The sequence below is a fragment of the Carya illinoinensis genome, chromosome 2 (genome assembly GCF_018687715.1).
Source record: "Carya illinoinensis cultivar Pawnee chromosome 2, C.illinoinensisPawnee_v1, whole genome shotgun sequence".
NCBI lineage: Eukaryota > Viridiplantae > Streptophyta > Magnoliopsida > Fagales > Juglandaceae > Carya > Carya illinoinensis.
Genome location: NC_056753.1, coordinates 4,727,994 through 4,747,729, shown reverse-complemented (window position 1 = coordinate 4,747,729; position 19,736 = coordinate 4,727,994). Strand labels below are relative to the sequence as shown.

General features: G+C 35.2%; 1 protein-coding gene across 2 annotated transcripts; it reads right to left on the bottom strand.

Annotated features, from left to right (window-relative positions):
- On the bottom strand, positions 1 to 9,191 carry LOC122298127 (shaggy-related protein kinase NtK-1-like). 2 transcript variants are annotated; one of them, XM_043108068.1, is made up of 13 exons: positions 8,862 to 9,191; positions 6,996 to 7,250; positions 6,699 to 6,806; positions 6,352 to 6,411; positions 5,933 to 6,205; positions 5,601 to 5,675; positions 5,350 to 5,406; positions 5,122 to 5,262; positions 4,538 to 4,588; positions 4,347 to 4,442; positions 4,173 to 4,256; positions 500 to 602; positions 1 to 419 (listed from the first exon to the last, which is right to left on the bottom strand). In XM_043108068.1, the coding sequence occupies exons 1-13, from the start codon at positions 8,922 to 8,924 to the stop codon at positions 337 to 339; spliced, it is 1,449 nt and encodes a 482-aa protein (XP_042964002.1). In that variant the 5' UTR covers positions 8,925 to 9,191; the 3' UTR covers positions 1 to 336. The 2 variants fall into 2 exon arrangements, with proteins under 2 accessions (XP_042964002.1, XP_042964003.1); XM_043108069.1 differs by having other exon boundaries at positions 6,699 to 6,791; positions 8,862 to 9,190.
- Between the last annotated feature and the right edge of the window lie 10,545 nt (positions 9,192 to 19,736).

Sequence of the window (19,736 nt, the reverse complement as noted above, 5' to 3'; positions counted from 1 at the left end):
TAGGCAGTATACACTAGGAAAAAATCATCCTAGCTTATCTAATAATATCATTCGCGTTAGTTTCCATTTCAAATACCCATAAACCATATATGACAAGATAACATAATCGATAGACAAGGCGCACAATTTTACATCATTAAATTGAAAATTCAACCTCATTCAAGCAATTCTACTCCCACCACCTGATATTTCCACCTGCAGATCCATCACATCCTCGATGAATAATCTGAGAGCCCCTAGACTTTCCCACCCCCTTGGTTCTGTCATCAATAATAACTCGTCAAGACCAAAGGCAGTGTATCGTGGGCCTACTGGTGCAGGGTATAGCAGGGTTCTTCAGGCAACTGTGCATACAAAATGATTACTTGCATGCTCAGGTATGAGGCGATGACGCAGCTCAGCAGATACACCAGTCAATTCTGTGACGGATTTTGGCATCAGCACTAATGAGGAACCTTAAGCAATGTATGAAGGGAAAGAAAGATGAAGACCAACTTACCTTGAGCTGTAAAATCGAACAAAGGAGGCAGTGCTCGCCCATTAGGCAAACATGCATTTGGGTCCCTCAGGTCATCAAAGAAGGGATGAGTGCATGCCTCCAACTGAAACACGAGATGTGAGTTCTGATATTGCCCAAAAAGTGATCTATATATTCTCAACAATGAGATAACTTTTTCTTATAAGTAAACAATGAGATAACCTTGACAATGAGACCATATGTGAAACTAATCACATTACATAGTATATATGTTTGTGTGTACCCCAATTAGATGAAAGAATATTAACCCATACAGGCATATGCCTATTTGCAGTAGCCTCTTGACCAAAGGAACCATTCTACAACTTCCTAACTGTAATACCCAGGCCCGAGGAGGAGCAAACGGCGTTGTTTAGGTAGGTAGGATTTTTTTTTTTCTTTTCTCTGGTTCTCTTTTCCCCACCCCCGACGATTTTCGTTTTCCCTTTTCCCTCTTGATTTTTCAGTTTTCTCTGCGTCTGATTTCCTCTCCCACGTTGTTGTAACCTCCACCCCAGCCTCATTCAAACACTCCACTTGAACCTCATTCCATAACTGACCTCTTCATCCGTGGGTTTCATCTTCCCCGTAGGCACTCCCTCTCCTTTCATCACCGGTCAGTCGATGCCATTCTCCATACACACCGGTAAAGATTTCATTTAGCATTTCCCCATTTTACGCCAACCTCCACCACTGCTAACCAGTCTTCATAACTGCTTCTCCACTTTCAGCAGCCCCAAAACAATGCAAGCAACCTCCATCTCGGACAACCCACCCCTCAGCCCTTCTATCACCTAGGTATAAGACACTGCACCACCATAGTGGCAGTTGCACCACCATGGAGACCACTGTAAGCCTTGGTCATCCCTTACAGCTAGCCAAGTTACACCACACCAAAATCAAACCGAGCCCATCATGTATGCATGACCCACTTGAGTTCCTCATGAGGCAACCCATTGGACACAACCACCACCACTGTGACTCCCTCCGATACGCTTCAACCCCCCCCCCCCCCCCCTCCCTCCCCCCCTTTCCAAAAAAAAACATACGAGATCAAGCAGTTAGCCTCACACCCTTAGACCCTTTGTACTCCACCGTGAAGATGCTACGACTCAACCCGTGTGCACCATAAAGGAATGGTTTTAGCCACCTCCACACACAACCAACACTCACCGTAGCTCCCCCCGCTAAGCCACACTACAAACTCTAATAACCTCTATCGCCCAGCCACCCAAAAAAAAACCACTACAGGTGGTGCTCTGTTTGCGGCACACCAAAACAGGGGAAGTATTTTCCCCCACCGTGAGCGAGAACTTAGCCACTCCACAACACCTAGCCTACCCGGACGTCGCCACCTGCACAGAAAGTGACGCCGGGCACCTCAACCACCCCAAGCCACCGCTCACTCTCTTCAGTAAGTTCACGATGTACCCCACGGCCTCCCTCTCCGTATCCATTTGTCCTCACCGTTCACTCTCTCTCTCTCTCTCTCTCTCTCTCTCTCTCTCTCTCTCTCTCTCTCTCTCTCTCTCTCTCTCTCTCAATGCGCAACAGCCCAGCTCGTCGGAGTATGCACCCCAGTCGGCCCGACCCATCGTGGCTCCTCTCTTGGTAAGCCTTCGCTGCTCGCTACCCACAACGACGCTAGGTTAGTTTTATTTAAGTGTTGATTTGTTTAATTTTTCCCAATCCCCTAAGGCCTTCACGTACAGTATGGTAATTTTCGTTATTAAATTACACTTAAGCTCTTTAAGTTATAAGCCAAAGTTGTGTTTCTATTTTGGACGTAATTCTCCATTATGGGCTGATAGGTTAATGGGCCACAACTTGATACCATTTTTTATTGTGTATATTTGGAGTCGAGATCATGTTTTTGCATGGAAAATTTTATAAGATCAATTACACAGAGTAATATGATCATAGGATTAAATTGTGTATTGGTTTGGAGAAATCATGTGAAAATCAAAATATTTTGGAGAGAGTCGATATTTTAGAGTTTAGAGGATTTTTAGACATTAAGGAAAAATATAGAATTTTACATCTCCGGTTTTAATTACCAAGTACATGTTCGAATGGAAATTTACGGAAATTACATGATTATTCTTATAGGTGATGATTGATTTTCGTTCAGTACTGTTGTTGAGAAATTTCTGAAAAGTTAAAAAGTACAGGTAAACGGGGGTTCCTATGCTGGTTTTACACTAGTATTTGAGACTGAGGTTGAATTTCTGAAAACTTTGCATGTTTTGTTAGCAAAGTTTTGTTATGAAATGAAAACTTGGGAAAAGCAATCGCGGTCGTTTCTTTGCATTGGTCATGAAATTGGTATAAAAAAGGAAAAATATTTTCTGAAATGCATTGCGTAGACATGAGCTGTACTTTTGTCATGTTGTCTTTGAAATGTCAAAAAGGGTGATATAACAAATCTGAAAATTGTGCATTTATTTAGAAAGATGATCCGACCTTTGTTTTCAATATGTGAGAATGATCTGAATATGTTTTGGTACTCTATCCCCTTTTGATATGGCATCTGAAAAACCTTTGGCGTAGTGTATTGGCTTTGTATCTAATTTTGATCTCTGCTCTGCTCTGTTTGGGTTGGTACCAACTTCTCTGTCTCTATATGTATCCACTTTGAAAGCAAGGTGGTTTATTTATGGTCTTTCCTATGTGCATACTCGGGATTTCGAGAATAATAAGGGAAAGATTTCACTTGTCTTTGCTCATTTTGGCCACAAGGGGTTAAACATGGTCTTTATTTTGTGAGATGCTCTGTTTTGATGTGATGATGATGCTTAGATTGTGTTATGCCAAAGTACCTTGGTTTTTATGTGTCTTAAAACCATTGCTCTGTTACATTTGAAAACATGTTTTGTTCTGCATGATAACTCTGAAAAATATTTTGTTCTGCATTATGTACTTTGTAAATACTCATGTTTGCACGCTAGTATACGTCATCTGCTTATTGAGTTGTTGATATAACTCACCCCTTATCTCCACAACATTTTTTAGATATTTTGGATACTTCAGCGAAAGTTCAAAAATAGGAAGCATGGGTAAGGCTATGTGAGCATAGGGTATTGAATACAAAGAGGGTACTCATTGGAGAATTTTATTTAGTAGTTTGTTTTGCTCTGTTGACGTAGTACTTGGGGAAAGTTGGCATTTATTTTGAGACTTTGTCGTAGTCTTAGTTAATTATTTTGGAGTAGTTGGTTTAAAACAATGAGGTATATGAGTAATTGAGGAATTGGAGTTTAAACTTGTATTGTGAAGATATGATTTTAAGTGTTAAGAAGTAAATTTCCTACCCATCCTAGACCAGGGCGTTACACTAACAAAGCTGTAGAGTGTAGCCAAGTTTCACCCAAAATAAAAATGTCGCAAATTGTTAATGGAAGACAAAATTTAGACTACACCATATATTTACCGAACCATCGTTAAGAAGATGCCCAAAAAACCATTTGACAAGCGAATAGTGCTATTTGAAGGCTTTTACACCACACTATCTACATGGCATGATTTGTAAAATTCAAATTTTAAAATTTATTTTTCAAATCAAATTATACCACGTGGATGGTGTGGTGCAAAAGCCTTCAAATAGAATTTTCCTTGATAAAATTTAGGAGAAAAATAGAGCAGTTAATTTTCTTACAGCAGTGCAACGTAGACTAGGTGAATACTGGAGCAGCCTTGACACAAGATCCACTGCTTCAGGTGGCATTCGCTTGTGAAATATCTAAAAATTGTAGGGTAATAAGATTTTCCACTTTCACAAGAAAGTACATTTTCCATCAATGATGAAGAAATGCCAAAATTTCTAGCAAACCTTGTGCCACGGGTGAGCTTTAATTTGAGGGAACTTAAACTCATTGTAATTCGGATTCATGCACTTGATTTCTTCCCTGGTCGGTGTCCCCAGAATCTAATGTTATACAGCCAAAAATGAAGCAAAGCATTGAGATAATCCAAAACAGTAGCATAGTAGTAAAGAAGAGAAATAACAAGTAGATAGCACACCTTAATGATCTCGACCAGCTGATCAACACCACTTTCACCAGGAAACAGTGGCTGCAAACCAGGTAAACGTTAGAACTGGACATGAAGCTTATTTGAAAAGAACCCAAATATCTAAAAACTTCATTACAAAAGAACAAGTGCTTTCTCCATTAAATGGTTGCTAAATTGATGATTCGATAGTATCCACCCTTTTATAGGAAATTTTACATAGATCTATGCTGCAAACCTCCAAGATTTAGACTTCCAAACCTCCAAATAAAAGGCATGGGTGGAAATGTACAAACTACTAGAGATATAAAGTACAATATGTGATAGGAAAGCACTCTCTGCTCACCAAGAAATTGAAATTATACATGTTCCAACCACTTCTGGAAGTTGAACAGAAAGATATTATTTCTATGGTATGTGCAGCAAAGAACATCTCTGATGTACTGCAGGCATGAGTGAAGGAAAGCAGAAATTGAAATGAACTAAAATCTTATACTAATGTTTTGATGATTAAACATGTCACCCAAGTTCAGGAAATATATATAATATATATATAAAAAGAAAAAAAAAAAAAAACCCCACATTTATACACCCACCTGTCCTAGAAGAAGCTCGGCAAGGACACAACCAACTGACCACATATCAATTGCAGTTGTGTATTCTGTGGCCCCAAATATAAGTTCTGGGGCCCTATAATATCGAGAGCAAATATATGATATGTTTGGTTCACCTGGCACCTAAATGTCAAAATGAATTTCATGAGTTGCCACTTTTATTTCTGAAATCCTTTTGAGAAAAGAAAGAAAAGAGAAGGAAGAGCATACCAGCATCTTTGCACTGCCAAAATCGCATATCTTTAACTGATGATTATGGGGATTGACCTGCAGCAAGCATTACAAACCTTAACCCCCGCTAAAATCAAGAAATCCAAAGGAAAGCTACAATACCTACTCACACTAAAGTTTCATGATAATTCAATTGGTTCATAATTACACTAAAATAAGTATAGAAACTGAGACTGATAATTTCCTCATGCTGGTATCAAACTGATGAAACAAGAGGTAGAAAATCTTACCAGTAGATTCTGTGGCTTAATGTCACGATGACATACTCCAACGACATGATGCAAGTAATTTAGTGCACGACAAATCTACAAAGACAAAACAGGAAAAAAAACACATTTTGAAGGATAAATACACCAAAAACAACCAAGTGATTACTTTTTTTTTTTTTATATAAGTAAACGATTGTACTAATAAGAATAGGCATAGCCCAAGTACACAAGATGGTATACAAGAGGTAACACCTATCTATGAAGCAACAATGGAAAACACAACCAAGTGATTATCTGCTATATCCATCAAAAGAATCTCACGGCAGAGGTAAATGCAAAGTTACATTGTTCACCTGGTATGCATAAAGTTGTACATAGATAATAGGCATATTTTGGTTCATCTTGATATACTGCTTTGATACTCTGTAGACAGTTTCGGATATATACTCCAGGACAAGGTTAAGGTACAACTCATCTTTGTCTGTGGTTGAAAAGAAACAGTGCTTCAGTTGAACAACATTAGGATGGTTGAGTACACGCATAATCTGAAGTTCTCTATTCTTATATCTCCTATCCTGCAGCACCTTTTTTATTGCAACTGCTTCACCTGTTTCCAGGCACTTGGCCTACAACAGATATACATCAAATGAGTACGTAAGAGTAAATGTCAACATTTTTTATGAATAAAAATACAAAATACTTGAGTGCGCACAATTAATTAAAACATCAGTACTGATCCATGAACACGAGCAGATAAAATTAGTATAAGTACCTGAAAGACAACACCAAATGAACCAGTGCCAACCACACGTTCTGCCATGTACGAGATTGTCTGAAACCAGGAAAAAAAAAAAAATCATTGACACCTTTGTAAATGGATGAACCAGTGCACACCACCCAGATCCCCCCCCCCCCCCCCCCCCCCTTTTTTTCCTTCTGGGAGGAAATAAGAATAATAATATTAAATACAAGGGATTTCACCACAATTACAAGGCCAAGAAATTTATGGGAATGAATACATACACCATGAGAATCCCATATTGATCTAGATGGACAATGAATAAAAACAGTAAAAGGAAGCCCAGAAAATGCAGCAATGAACAGAAGATATCTAGTCACCTGTTTTGGTTGTCCATTTCGACCAGCTACTGTAGTTGCAATTATCTGACCAGTTTCTGTTCCATTGCCATTCACAACAGCAGCTTCCATATCCTGCACGATGCAGAACTGTTTCCATCATGGTTGTCACAAAGATTATGCAGGATCAATCAGATTAATAGTATCAATCCTGTATAAGGTCATTTAAGGGATTGAAGGTTATATGTGTGTCTGTGTGCGTGTGTATAGATAAAAAGAAATTAGAAAACTGCTTATGGAGAAGAAACAAGCAGATTAATTCAAACAGCAAAAAATTACCTTTTCATCATGTTTGCTGGCTTTCTCATCTCTAATTCTCATTTCATGCATTTCTTTAGGAAGCTGTTCATAACTGGACTTTTCTTTTCTAGCCATCGAAGATATATCAGACACGCTTGCAGCAGTTTCCAGTGACGTAGAAGCCATGTGCTGCTCCAGACCCGTGGCACATCTCACTAATCTATTTGGTTTCTCATTATCCAAGCGCTCAGTCTCTTGATCAAACTTTGCTCTCTTGGAGCCAGAATCCCCACCCTAAAGGTAAACAATTTATATTGGAGATTAAAAATTAGACATGAGAAGTTAATGATGTACCTAAGATATAATAGATCATGAGAAATAGAGCCCGCATAGCCCCTATTCTCTCTCAAATCTAATAAATCTCACTGCGCATCACTTGTTTCTTACACAATATGACATGTGGGAAAAACAACAGGAAGCAACATAAACTAAAGGGAGCCATTAATACAACATAAACGTACAAGAACAGTTAGCCAATTAGGAAGTTATAACTGCTTCATGTGAAGATGCAGTTAAACTGACCTTTTGAGCTGCATTTGTCACTTTATCAGAGCTATCGACCTCATAAAAAATCCCTCAAGGATAGACTAAAACATTGTATAAGCCTAATAATTTAAAAAGCACTATAGTCCAAAAGTCAAAAAATGCTCCCTGCAGCTAAACTAATTGTTATGAGCAGTTGATTTCCATAAACCAAATGCCTCATCCATCTAGGTTTCACTGTAATGGATACCTTCTCCAGCAGGCATAAGAAAAATCTGTGGCCTATTTCAAAAAATGAATTTCCATGACCTCTTTCCTAAAATGCGAATCAAAGCCCCCCCAAGTGTTAATAAGACATTCATTTGGGTATAGCTTCATCATTAACCCTTCCCTAAAATGCAAAACCTCGCCAACCCCACCAAAAAAAAAAGACCAACAAAACATTGCATGTGCATTAGGAAAGAAACAATAATGGCGATTTGACCTCTCACTAATCCAATCGGAAGCTGCTAAAGCATACGTTACTGTCAACTACACCAATAACCTATGGTCAACTGCACCAATTATAGAACTAGATCTCATCCTCGTGCAACAAAACATCATCAAAAGCTCACAGGAATTATCATTAGCATCAAGTTTATGAGGACCTCGTGCAGATACAAGCATTTCGACAAAAATGATCAGCTAATCCAATACTAAGTAATAACAAAGCACCAAATGAATTTCAAACAAATTTCGGGGAAAAATAGAAACTACAACACCACAGTTTGGAACATAATTTAAAAAATATACCATCAAATTTATCATATTTTTCCTTTTTTTTCTTGTTGGGTTTTACACATTAAAATAATGTCATATTGCATCCCAGACACTGCTTGATTTCTGTCCCCAAAAAAATTGGGAAACAAAACCAACACAAAGGCATTAACAGTCATGCCATACCTCAAATAACACAACCCCAAAAAACCGAGCCCAAAAAGAAAAGAGAAAAAATAAAATAAAACAGCGGAAGGTGAACCAATTTCCCTGAGAAAGAATGTCAAGGGAAAGAGTAAAAATAAAAATAAAACTTCTTAACGAGAAGGAGAAAACAAAAGTTTAAGAAAAACATTAGATTATAAATACACTAAGAAGCCTAAAATACACATTAGCCAGCTCAAAAAAAAAAAAAAAGGAGAGAGAGAGCATCACCCAGATTCAAATATCCAAAAGCATAAAATCCATTATTCTCCTATCCTTCCCCCTCGCTTTCCTCCATTTTCTTAGAAACCAAACACAGATTAAGCCAACTAAGAGTAGAAAACGTAACGATATTTTCTTAAAATCAGGAACAGAAAGAAGGGGAAAGAAAGGGGGACTTACAGGATCAGACGAAATAGAAGTGCGCCCCGAAGCAAAGCTCTTTAGCCGGCGCATCACATTCATTGTTGGAACCCTAATTCCAACTCAATCTCCTCCCACTTCCTCCGGCCTCTACCTTCAAGAAAATAAAAATCGACACCCCCAGTCCTAACAAAAAGAACACAATTCCCAAAAAAAAAAAAAGAATAATAATATCAAGAAGAGAGAGATATTCAACTATCCGTCTCCTCTCCCCCTCTCTCCTCCTGTACACCGAACAAAGAAAATGGGAGAGAAGATTTTTGAAAAGCACAGCAACAGCTCCACAATCATCAAAATGAAAGGGAAAAAAAAAAAAAAAAAAAACTCAACCCCTCCCTATCTGTCTGTCTGTCTGGCTCATTGAGCGAAAAATCTCCACGTGGCTTCTTGAAAAGCGCTTCGATTACTGTTTTTGTACTGCGGTCTAACGAGGATTTCTGCCCGTCGATGTATTATTATTGGAAAACGCTAGGAGTGCTATAAAATCATTGAAAAAAGAGAGACATAATGTGTTATAAAACTTTCAAAATGAGAGAGAAAGAGATAGAGTTCAGAGAAGTTATGAAACTTATGAATTGCTTAAAGAATTCAACGATATATATAGGAGTATAAAGAGGATTATACTTTTGACGACTAACACTATACATTTGATGGCTAGCTCATTATGCTAGCACTATGCACTATAAATTTGACGACTAGCTTACTATACTAGCACTATGCATTATGCATTTGACGACTAGCACTATGCACTAGCATTATGCATTTGACGACTAGCACTATGCATTTGATGGCTAGCTAAATGTGGTCATACAATTCAAGATAATTTATAACACTTCCACTTTGGATGACCATATTTAAAGAAAATACCTCGTTAAAACCTTGCCAAGGAAAAACCCTATGGGAAAAAAACTAATGGCAAAGGAAAAAGAGTACAGTATTCATGTGTATCGCCGAGTGTTTTAGGATTGCCTCATTAAAACCTTGCAAAGGAAAACTCAGTGGGATAAAACCTTAGCGAAAGAAAAAGAGTACAATCAGCACAAGTCTTCAAGACATTACTTCCCCTGAAAAGTGTATGATAACAGGTCTTCAAACTTCCGCATTCCAATGTTCTGCATAATCTTCTTAAATATTACAGTTGGTAATGCTTTAGTGAATAAATCTGCAAGATTTTTATTTGACCGTACCTTCTTGATATCAATTTCAACTTTCTTCTCATGAATTGCAATGATCTTCTTGTGTGTATCTGAAAGATAACTCGCATCTGTACATCCAACTAACTGTGGACTTGATCCATGTTGATAAAATAATCACAACTGGATCTTTCTGCTCATCACTACTCTTCTGGAGTTTTTGTAAATAACACAGTTAGTGAAAAATTCATCAACATTAAACCGCTAACCTCATTTTTTAATAAAAACGGTGGCCAGTCTTTTAAGATTAGACAAGTATTGCGGATTTTCAACTCCTCTGTAAGTGTCAGGCGTGCTGTCAGGTGCCGCAGCTGTCAGGTGTGCTGTCAGGTACTGCAGAGCTATGAACCTATATTTCGTCTCTTTTCTCTTTTTTCACGAGAGATGTTGTATCATAATTTTCTCTATAAAAGAGATATTCAGCTCATCTTCATTCGCATCTCATCTTCTTCACTTTTCTGTAATCATACTGCATTTTTACTCTGCAATCTCTTTCTGCATTCTTATCCTACAATGGCTCTACGATCTTCTCATGGCCAATATAAGAGGTACTCTGCACCTCGTTCATCAGCTGTTCCTGCTTCTACCATAGGTGCTATCATGCAATATAATGATCTGACTCATAGGTCAGATAATGAAGCTATCTATGAGCTTGTGAGTCTCGGTACCCGATACTCATCATCCATTGTCACATTTTCTCAGCGACTGCAATCCAGAACTTGTGGAGTTGACAATCTCCACAAGAATATTGCTATACTTCAACGACTTCTTCTGGAGTCCAACATGAAGATAGAATCAATAAAGTAAGAGAATAGGAATTTAAAATCCTTGCTGAAATCTTCTTTTCGATTGCCCACCCCTTTAGATATGGATGCCATGCAGATTCTTGAAGAACAAGAGCGTTTGAAGAATGAGGCAAAGTACCTCAAATTTCTGTAATTCTTGCTTTAAGATAATAAAATAATATTTCACAAATATTAATATTTGTATTTCTATCTTTTGGTAGATGTTCTGTGTGTTCCCTTTTATTTCTTCTTTAATAATGCACTTCTTATTAAACCCATAATATGAATCTGAAATATTAATTGTATTAAAAGATGGTATTTCATAACTAATAACATCATCCATCTTCCTCTTGAAGCCGTAAGGATTTCAAATTTATATTTCAAATATGTGCAGTTTTCATGAAATCTTCTGCAACCTCAATAACATTTAAATCATATATATAAACTGCAATAATAGCTTGTTTTCATTTGCGTTTAGATTGCTTTAGATCATATAAGGATCTTTGAAACTTGATAGAATACATATTTCCAGATGTATTCATATTAGAAGTTTCAAACATTTTCTATCTTTCAGGGATTTTCATATATATATCATGATCCAATAATCCATATAAATATGCAGTTAACCATGCATATCCAAACTCTCGGTAACTTTTAAGCTAATAAAAATCTGAATATGATTTCAACCACTTTAAAATCATATCAATATTGTTTTTTCGAGAAACTAACTTGTGATTTCTATATCACATTTTCATATTAAAAGTTTCAGGCTTTTTATATAATGTATATAAATATCTACTGATATTTAACAAAAATTACATCTTTAGGTGTTTAGACTTCAAATCCATATTTATCACATTTTACTTAGTGATATCAATTCTGCAGGAATTGAGAAACTGACTCGTGATTTATATATCACATTTTTATTTTATTTCCATAAATATCCACTGATATTCAACAAGCATTGTCTCTTTAGGTGTTTGGACTATAAGTCCCGATGCATCATATTTTACTAGTGAATCAATTATGCAGGAATCTTTTCTTTCAAATTTGGCCAATATTTTACGTCGTATTCTTCGATGATTTTTTATTCACTTTCATCATTACTTCTGGTAATGTCAATTGCCATTTCGTATGGAAATACGTTGTCAACAACGATTTTATTTATATCCATAATTTCTCCATTATTCATGAAATGTAACGAGATCTCGTTATTTTCAGGTACTTGTCCCTCTTCAAGGGAAAACATTTTCATGAAAAACCTCTTCAGGAGGCACTCTTCAAGAGTTTATATAGGAGAATTTTATATAGAGAATTTGGATGGACTTTATTGCTTGTTTTGTGGGTATGACCTCTTCAGGAGCACCCAATTATTTGTGCCTTTCTCTTTTGAGATACTCTGTCTTTTGTATCGATAAGTCTCACATGCCTTTATACATGTCTTTAGACTGCTGAATTTCTTAATTGTCCTACAGGGACTTTAATCCTCGCTGGAATTTTAGCAACTAGAATATGAGACATTTTTATCTTATTGTATCCAAAATTTAATTATCATCTGAACTTCTGGTTCACATATGATAATCAAGATAACGTCGAATAATTTCATCTTATTTGCTTCAAGCAAATTTTTCTTTCCATTTCTGGTGGTAAGACTTTATAGTAAAAGAATCTTCTGGTTCTTTTATGGACGTCCGTATGAAAATCATTCGACTTATCGTAATTGATTTTGGATTATCAAGATAACCATGAAAAGATACAAATATTTTGAATCATATCACCTTTTGATGCATCATAATATTTGATTCAATAATTTGTATAATATCATCTCAAAGAGAAAGCTTACAGCTTTTCCAATACAAGCTTCTGGCCCGAAAAGATATTCATTATCACGTCCAATCTCTTAGTTTCTTTGAATAAAACACATCATTCTTTTCACTTCAGGGAATAGAATGATATAAATTCATTATCATTCACTTCAGGGAATGATGTAGATCTAGTAAGACGTGAATAATAATTCTTATCAAAAGCTCATTATTTTTGCTCAGTCACTGAAAGACCTGATACAAATTTAGAATATATTGTGAACGTTTGCATTTCATATTGTTATTTCAGGAGCATACTCGATATTGCTACTTCAGGAGCACATTCGAGACGTTCATTCAAATATATATTTTTTTTGCACAATTTCAATTATGCAACTTCAGGTGCATAAATCATAATGAGCTTTTGGTACAAGTATCACTCATATGAGATACTCAATAAAATTATTGATTTAGGGCGATCTTTCAGGGATGCTCCATTTCCATTCTCAAATAAATCATATCATCAATAATTTATAACAAGTATAAATAAATAAATAAAAATTTCATTACTACAAAACATTGCAGAATATAAAAATATTTTATAATAAGATAAATGAAATACATTAATTAAAAAGGAACACTTACATGATCAACTCTACCACTAGAATTCTTAAAGAAATTAGAAACATCAAGGCTTGTAATATCTTCTCCATCTATAGAATCTAAAGCATATGATGGTTCAACAAAATTTGTTTCAAATTTCTTTGTTTTTTCTTTTATAGAAGATTGGTATAAGTCAACCAAGTGCTTATCTGTACGACAGACACGAGCCCAATGTCCAGTCATACCACATTTATGGCATCCATCTTCATCTTTCTTTAAAAATTTGTTTTGAGGACCTTTGCCCTTCTCTGAGTTGAACCACTTCTGGTAATACGGTGTATATCTATTATTGTCCCTTTTAGTGTGGTCATTTCTAGGACCTCCACTTCTATAGTTTTTACTACCACGTCCACGCCCTCGTTTTCTTTGAAAAGATGCACCATTCGCTTTTGGGAATGATGTAAATCTAGTATCATTCACTTCAGGAAATGATATAGAATCAGTGGACGTGACTGGTGATTTCTTAACAAAAGCTCATTATTTTGCTCAGCTAATAGAAGACAAGATATAAGTTCAGAATATTTTTTGAACTTTCGCTCTCGATACTGCTGCTGCAGGAGCACATTCGAGGCATGAAAAGTAGTATATGTCTTCTCTAACAAGTCATCATCAGTGACTTTTTCACCACATAATTTTAATAGCGAGCTAATTTTAAAGAGTGCAGAGTTATACTCACTAACACTCTTGAAGTCTTGCAACCTCAGGTGCATCCAATCATGACGAGCTTTTGGAAGGATTACAGTTTTCTGGTGTTCATATCTCTTCCTTAAATCATTCCACAAAATAAGTGGATCTTTCATCGTTAGATACTCAGTTTTTAATTCTTCATAAAGATGGTGCCGAAGGAAAATCATTACCTTAGCACGGTCCTGCAGGGACCCTTGATTTCCTTCTTTAATTGTATTTTTCAGGTTCATCGCATCCAGATGGATATCAGTATCAAGGATCCAAGATAAATAATTTTTTCCAGAAATGTCAAGAGCAACGAATTCCACTTTTGTAAGATTTGACATTTTTTAAATATATAAATCAGAAACATAAGTATAGAGTTTTAATTAAGTAATGTAACATTTCATATTCATTTTGGAAACTACAAAAATATATTGAAAAACTTACTTGAAGTAGAGGACTACTGGCTTCAAAATCGTTAGAACTTTCGTGCTGATAACGTGTTATAAAATCATTGAAAAGAGAGAGCCATAACGTGTTATAAAACTTTCAAAAGGAGAGAGAAAGAGATAGAGCTCAGAGAGGTTATAAAACTTATGAATTCCTTAAAGAATTCAACGATATATATAGGAGTACAAAGGGGACTATGCTTTTGACGACTAGCACTATGCATTTGACGGCTAGCTCACTATGCTAGCACTATGCACTATGCATTTGACGACTAGCACTATGCATTTGATGGTTAGCTAAATGTGGTCATACAATTCAAGATAGTTTATAACAAAGAGTTTCTTTTTTTTTTGAAAGGAGAAAGCACTAGGAGTTGGGACCGATAAACTAGCTCCCAAATGCACCTATATTTATATTTGTTTTTTTCTTTTATTCAAGGACAATACTAGGGATCTCGGGATCTCATTTCCGTTCATTTGTCTCCCTGCATCTTTTTTTTTGAAATATTTTTTATAGAAAAATTAAGAAAATTATATTTAATTATATTATAAATTTTATTATTTTTTCAAAATATTTAAAAGTGTTACAAAAATAATATGAAAAAAACAAAAAAAAAACACTTTTAAATATTTTTTTCAAATTATTTTTTTAACACTTTTAAATATTTTGAAAAAATGAATAAAATTCACAATATAATTAAACAACATTTTCTTAATTTTTTTGTAAAAAAATTTTCAAAAAAAAAAGATGTGAACGGGGCAAATGAACGGAATCTCCCAGTGGGATCCCTATCATATCCCTTTACTCAATAGTATCAAAGTGATTATTTGTGTATTTTTTAAAAATTTTTAAAGCATATATGAAAAATAAATAAATTACATTAATGTCTAAATTATCGATACTTTTTATCAATACTGGTAACATGAATCATTATTTTTATTCGTTAGTTAAAAAAAAAACAAAATCAATATTTTCTCTTTGATAAAATTAATAAAATCAGAGTCAACCATTTTTAATTTTTATAATATCCATATTTCATACTAACGTAAAATTTATCATGCGCTAGTTAGGGGATGGCGAACTCCCGCAACTTGACCCATCTAGGCAACTTGCTTGTCCCTTATAGCATTAGCAATGACTAATCATTGCTAAGTCTAAATTTTGATTAAAGTTAACTAAAGTTAGAGCTTTTAACTAAAGTCTAAACTAATAAACTTTGTGACTCACATTAGACTAATCATTGAAAAGCTAAAATCATAATAATATTATATATTTAAATAATAATTTTTTTAATATTTTACAAATACACTTTCTATATATTAATTAATAATTTAATTTTTACTTAAAATTATTATTTTTCAACTATTTTTTTTCTCAATCTAATTATCCAACAAACACATTTGCCAATCATTCTCACACCCAACAATCACATATACAATTTTTGCCAACATTTCTTCTACCCAACATCCACATTTACAAGTAATGGACACTTGATTATGTTTGAATTTGTAGCAACTTTATATATAGGAACAAAAAAATACAATTCTCAAGTAATAAAATGTTTATTGGAGAGTCTTAAGATAGATTTAAGTATTTTTTCTTTATTCGAAAAAGTACCGTATCATCTTCATGCATTTGCAGCTAAGCGCGAGTCTACACATGAATGTTTACATTTCCAAGTCCTACCTTCTTGGGGATATGCATGGTGTTGGTGCAAGCTCACGTATACTAACATTAACATTAATATATTTAAGGTCCTTCAACATGAATTTGGTGGATAATCCTCTATAGTATTAGAACGAATCATAAGTAATTATAAGATGGGGGACGAATATATGCATTTGCATTATTCATTTCTGCTACCTTTGAAAGCGAGAAATATTCTAATTAAATATAATAAAGCAAGACACATACAAAAATACATGTGCTTGGATGTTTCACCCCCAAGATGGGGCTGCTAGTTTTTACTAAACATTTCCACTAACATTTTCAAACCAGCAAAACAATGCACAGCAGTACATTGTTTCTCCAAAACATACAAATAAACCAGTATAAAACATAGAAGGGAGCAAGTCCTTGCAATGGCAGTACAAAACATCAACTCCATGCAAATAATTCAGGGTCCATTAATACACTAGCAACTCCCTTTCTAGCAGTACAAAACATCAATTCCATGCACTAATAGTATAGTTCAACATCAATATTTTAGTAGTAACAGTACAAAATATACAAATAAACCAACAAGTCCATGCACTAGCAGTACCAAAAAAGGCTATTTCAAAGAAAATGGAGTTTCTCCAAAAAAATGGCCCACTTGCAGCCATGCACCAGCAACTCAAACAAAACTAAGTAAACCTGCAATGCATAAGAGACCAGAGTATGCTATTAACAAACCATAGTTGTTATGAATAAGCAGTAGAGTATGCAAAATAGTTCATAACAGACCAAAGTATGCACAACCAAACCACAATTGTTATGATTGAGTAGCCCAGTATGCAAAACAGTTCATAATAGACCAGAGTATGCACAACCAGACCACAGTTGTTATGAATGAGCAGCCACTGTATGCAAAATAGTTCATAATAGACCAGAGTATGCACAACCAGACCACAATTGTTATGAATGAGCAGCCCAATTTGCAAAACCATTCTTAACAGACCATAACAGTTCATAACAATCTTGAGCAAATGAAAAAAAGGTCATTAACATCTATATTAAATTTTTAGAATAATTGGAGAAAGAAAAAAAAACAATGTCACTAAATCAAAGTATAAATTTGTTGAAAACACATGGCCTGCATATGATATAGAAAAATATGACTCTAGCAATCAACTATCAATTCAACAAGGGTCCATTAATAAGAGTGCACATTACATTTCAGTATCAACATTTAATAAGAGTGCACTAGAACTCTATTTGCACTAAAAACGGTACAAACCAGCACATTCTTAATGAAGACACCATGATTTAATTTTCAATACTAACTGTCATGACTCACACTGACATATATATATGTATATAAATAATGTGTCAACTTGGTTGTGAATGTACATAACAAAGCAAACATGAAGCAACTTGAAGAAAAAAACAAGTAGCTTGTAGCTCTGTTCTTTAAGGCTTCATCAACAACTCTGATGCCATCTTTAAGGCTTCTACTCTGTTTGTAATATACTTACAACTTAGTGATTTAATATTTTAATTGTAAATAGCTCGGTGCTTTATTTTTTCAAAATAATTGGATTTTTTTATGCAATTCATTAAACATTGCATGAAGGAAGAAAACATCATAAACAGTAGAAAAATACATCACAAAGTTTCCTGCATCTCAATTCTCAAATCTATGCCCATCATAGATCAGATCAGTTTTACCCATCTATGTTAAAGAATTAACAAACTAGTTTAATCATCCCTTCACTCTAGTTTGATTTATATATAAATTAACTACATAAATTTAGTGATAGATCTTTAAGCTTTGAAACAATACTTAAATATAGCCAAAGTCAAAACGAAAACTGAAGAAAATATAGTATAGAACAGCAAGCAAAACAAAGAGGAGAGCATGATGTATAAAAATAAATTAATCAACTGCAACAAGCTGAATTCTTCCATCAACCAAAACTTAAAAAGCGAAGCTCCAAAAATTAAAAAAACAAAATTCCAAAACAATTACATAATTTGCATTCATCTAAAAACGAGAGTGAGAAACGATTGTATATATCGATAGCACGAAAAATGCTTACTGTAACGGTTGAGAGGGGAACTGGAACCCTAAGTCTTCTGAGTTGGAAACAACAAAGAGAGAATCGATTTGCCTGTGATAATCGAGAATGAGACTAGTGTTCAACATTAGAATCGCAAAACACATGGTGATTTAATCATTCAATAAACCAAAAAATGAGAATCAGAGAAGTGGAAGAGAAGAGTGAGGAAGATGACAGCACAAAGAATGCACATAGAAGAGGGAGAGAAGAGCGAGATAGAGAGACTTATGGTTGAGAAAAACTAGACGACGGCAAAGAAGATGACCACTTGAGAGAAGGGGATGCTTCTGGGTTGAAGAAGAGCGAGGCACGTATGCAAGAACGGGGCTGAAGAAGAGCGAGACAGTGAGAATGGGTCTTGTGGGTTAAAGAAGAAAAGAACGACAGAGATAAGGCAGTTGGCTGGGTCGAAGAAGAGAAAATGGAGTCCGGAGAAAAAAAGAAGAGAAAGAGGAAATGGGGAGGCTTCGGATGGAGAGAGAGAATAAAGGAGGGAAAGGGGTAATGGGAGGAAAGAGAAATAATAAAATATGTTTTGATCCCAGAATAGGACCTCGCCAGACTTGGCGAGCAGCTAACATGTACTGTAGCAGAAATCTCAAACTTGAGAGATTTAGCTAGATCAATGCAGCTATTTTTTCTCACATTTGTTTTCAATTTAGACTTGCATTGGCAAATGGCTAGGCCATTGCCAATGTTCTTAGCAATACAAGCAATAACCTGTCTCGAGGTGCATGTGTAGGTGTACGCCACCCGCTCGTATATTTAGGATATGTTTGGATGTTGAAAAATGTTGAGAAGAGTTATGAATAATAATAAAAAGTAAGTAAAAAGTAATGAAAAATTAATAAATAGTAATAAAAGTATGTGAAAAGTAATAATAAAGTAATGAATAACAGTAAGAAGTGTTAATAATATCTATACTCTCAGTACCTAAACGTAGCCTTAATCAAAATTAACTATAAATTCATTAATTTTTCTCTCTCTTGTCACTTCTCTCACATCCCTTCCTCTCCTCTCTCTTGAATCCCTTACTCTCATCTTCTTTTCTCATTATCTTCTCTTCTCTCTCTTTTTTTTTCTTCTCCCTCCTCTTCTCTTCCTCTCTTCCTCCTCTCAATCCAGCTCCTCTCTTTATTGTTGTGGATCACAAAGACCATGACAGTGAGACCACAACTTGGTCATTGTTGTGGTCGCCTACATGGATGGTTGTGGGTCTCTGGGGTATACAAGCACAAATAGAGATATTGGTCAGGGACAATGTGCGGGGGTCGATTTAGTCATCCCGCCCAGGCAGGAACGTGGTGCCGAATGGGTGACTACTCACTTGTACAAGGCAAGTAGCACCCATAGTATTACACTGTCAACCAATCAAATACTGATACGTGATATCAATACATCATATAATTAACTATGAATTTTTTTTTTTTTTTGGATATCTATATTGCAAAATTTGAAAATTACGACCTTAATTTGTATAAACATAAAAACCTAATTTTTCACTTCTTTCGACAGTATTTAAGTTGGGCTA

What these genes read in the sequence shown, in the direction of transcription:
- LOC122298127 (XM_043108068.1), bottom strand. Translation starts at nt 8,924, where the DNA reads ATGAATGTGATGCGCCGGCTAAAGAGCTTTGCTTCGGGGCGCACTTCT. An exon ending in TACAACTTTATGCATACCAG is followed by an intron (nt 5,676 to 5,932) that starts GTGAACAATGTA and finishes TTGTCTTTGTAG; the next exon opens with ATTTGTCGTGCACTAAATTA. An exon ending in AAGCTCACCCGTGGCACAAG is followed by an intron (nt 4,257 to 4,346) that starts GTTTGCTAGAAA and finishes TACAATTTTTAG; the next exon opens with ATATTTCACAAGCGAATGCC.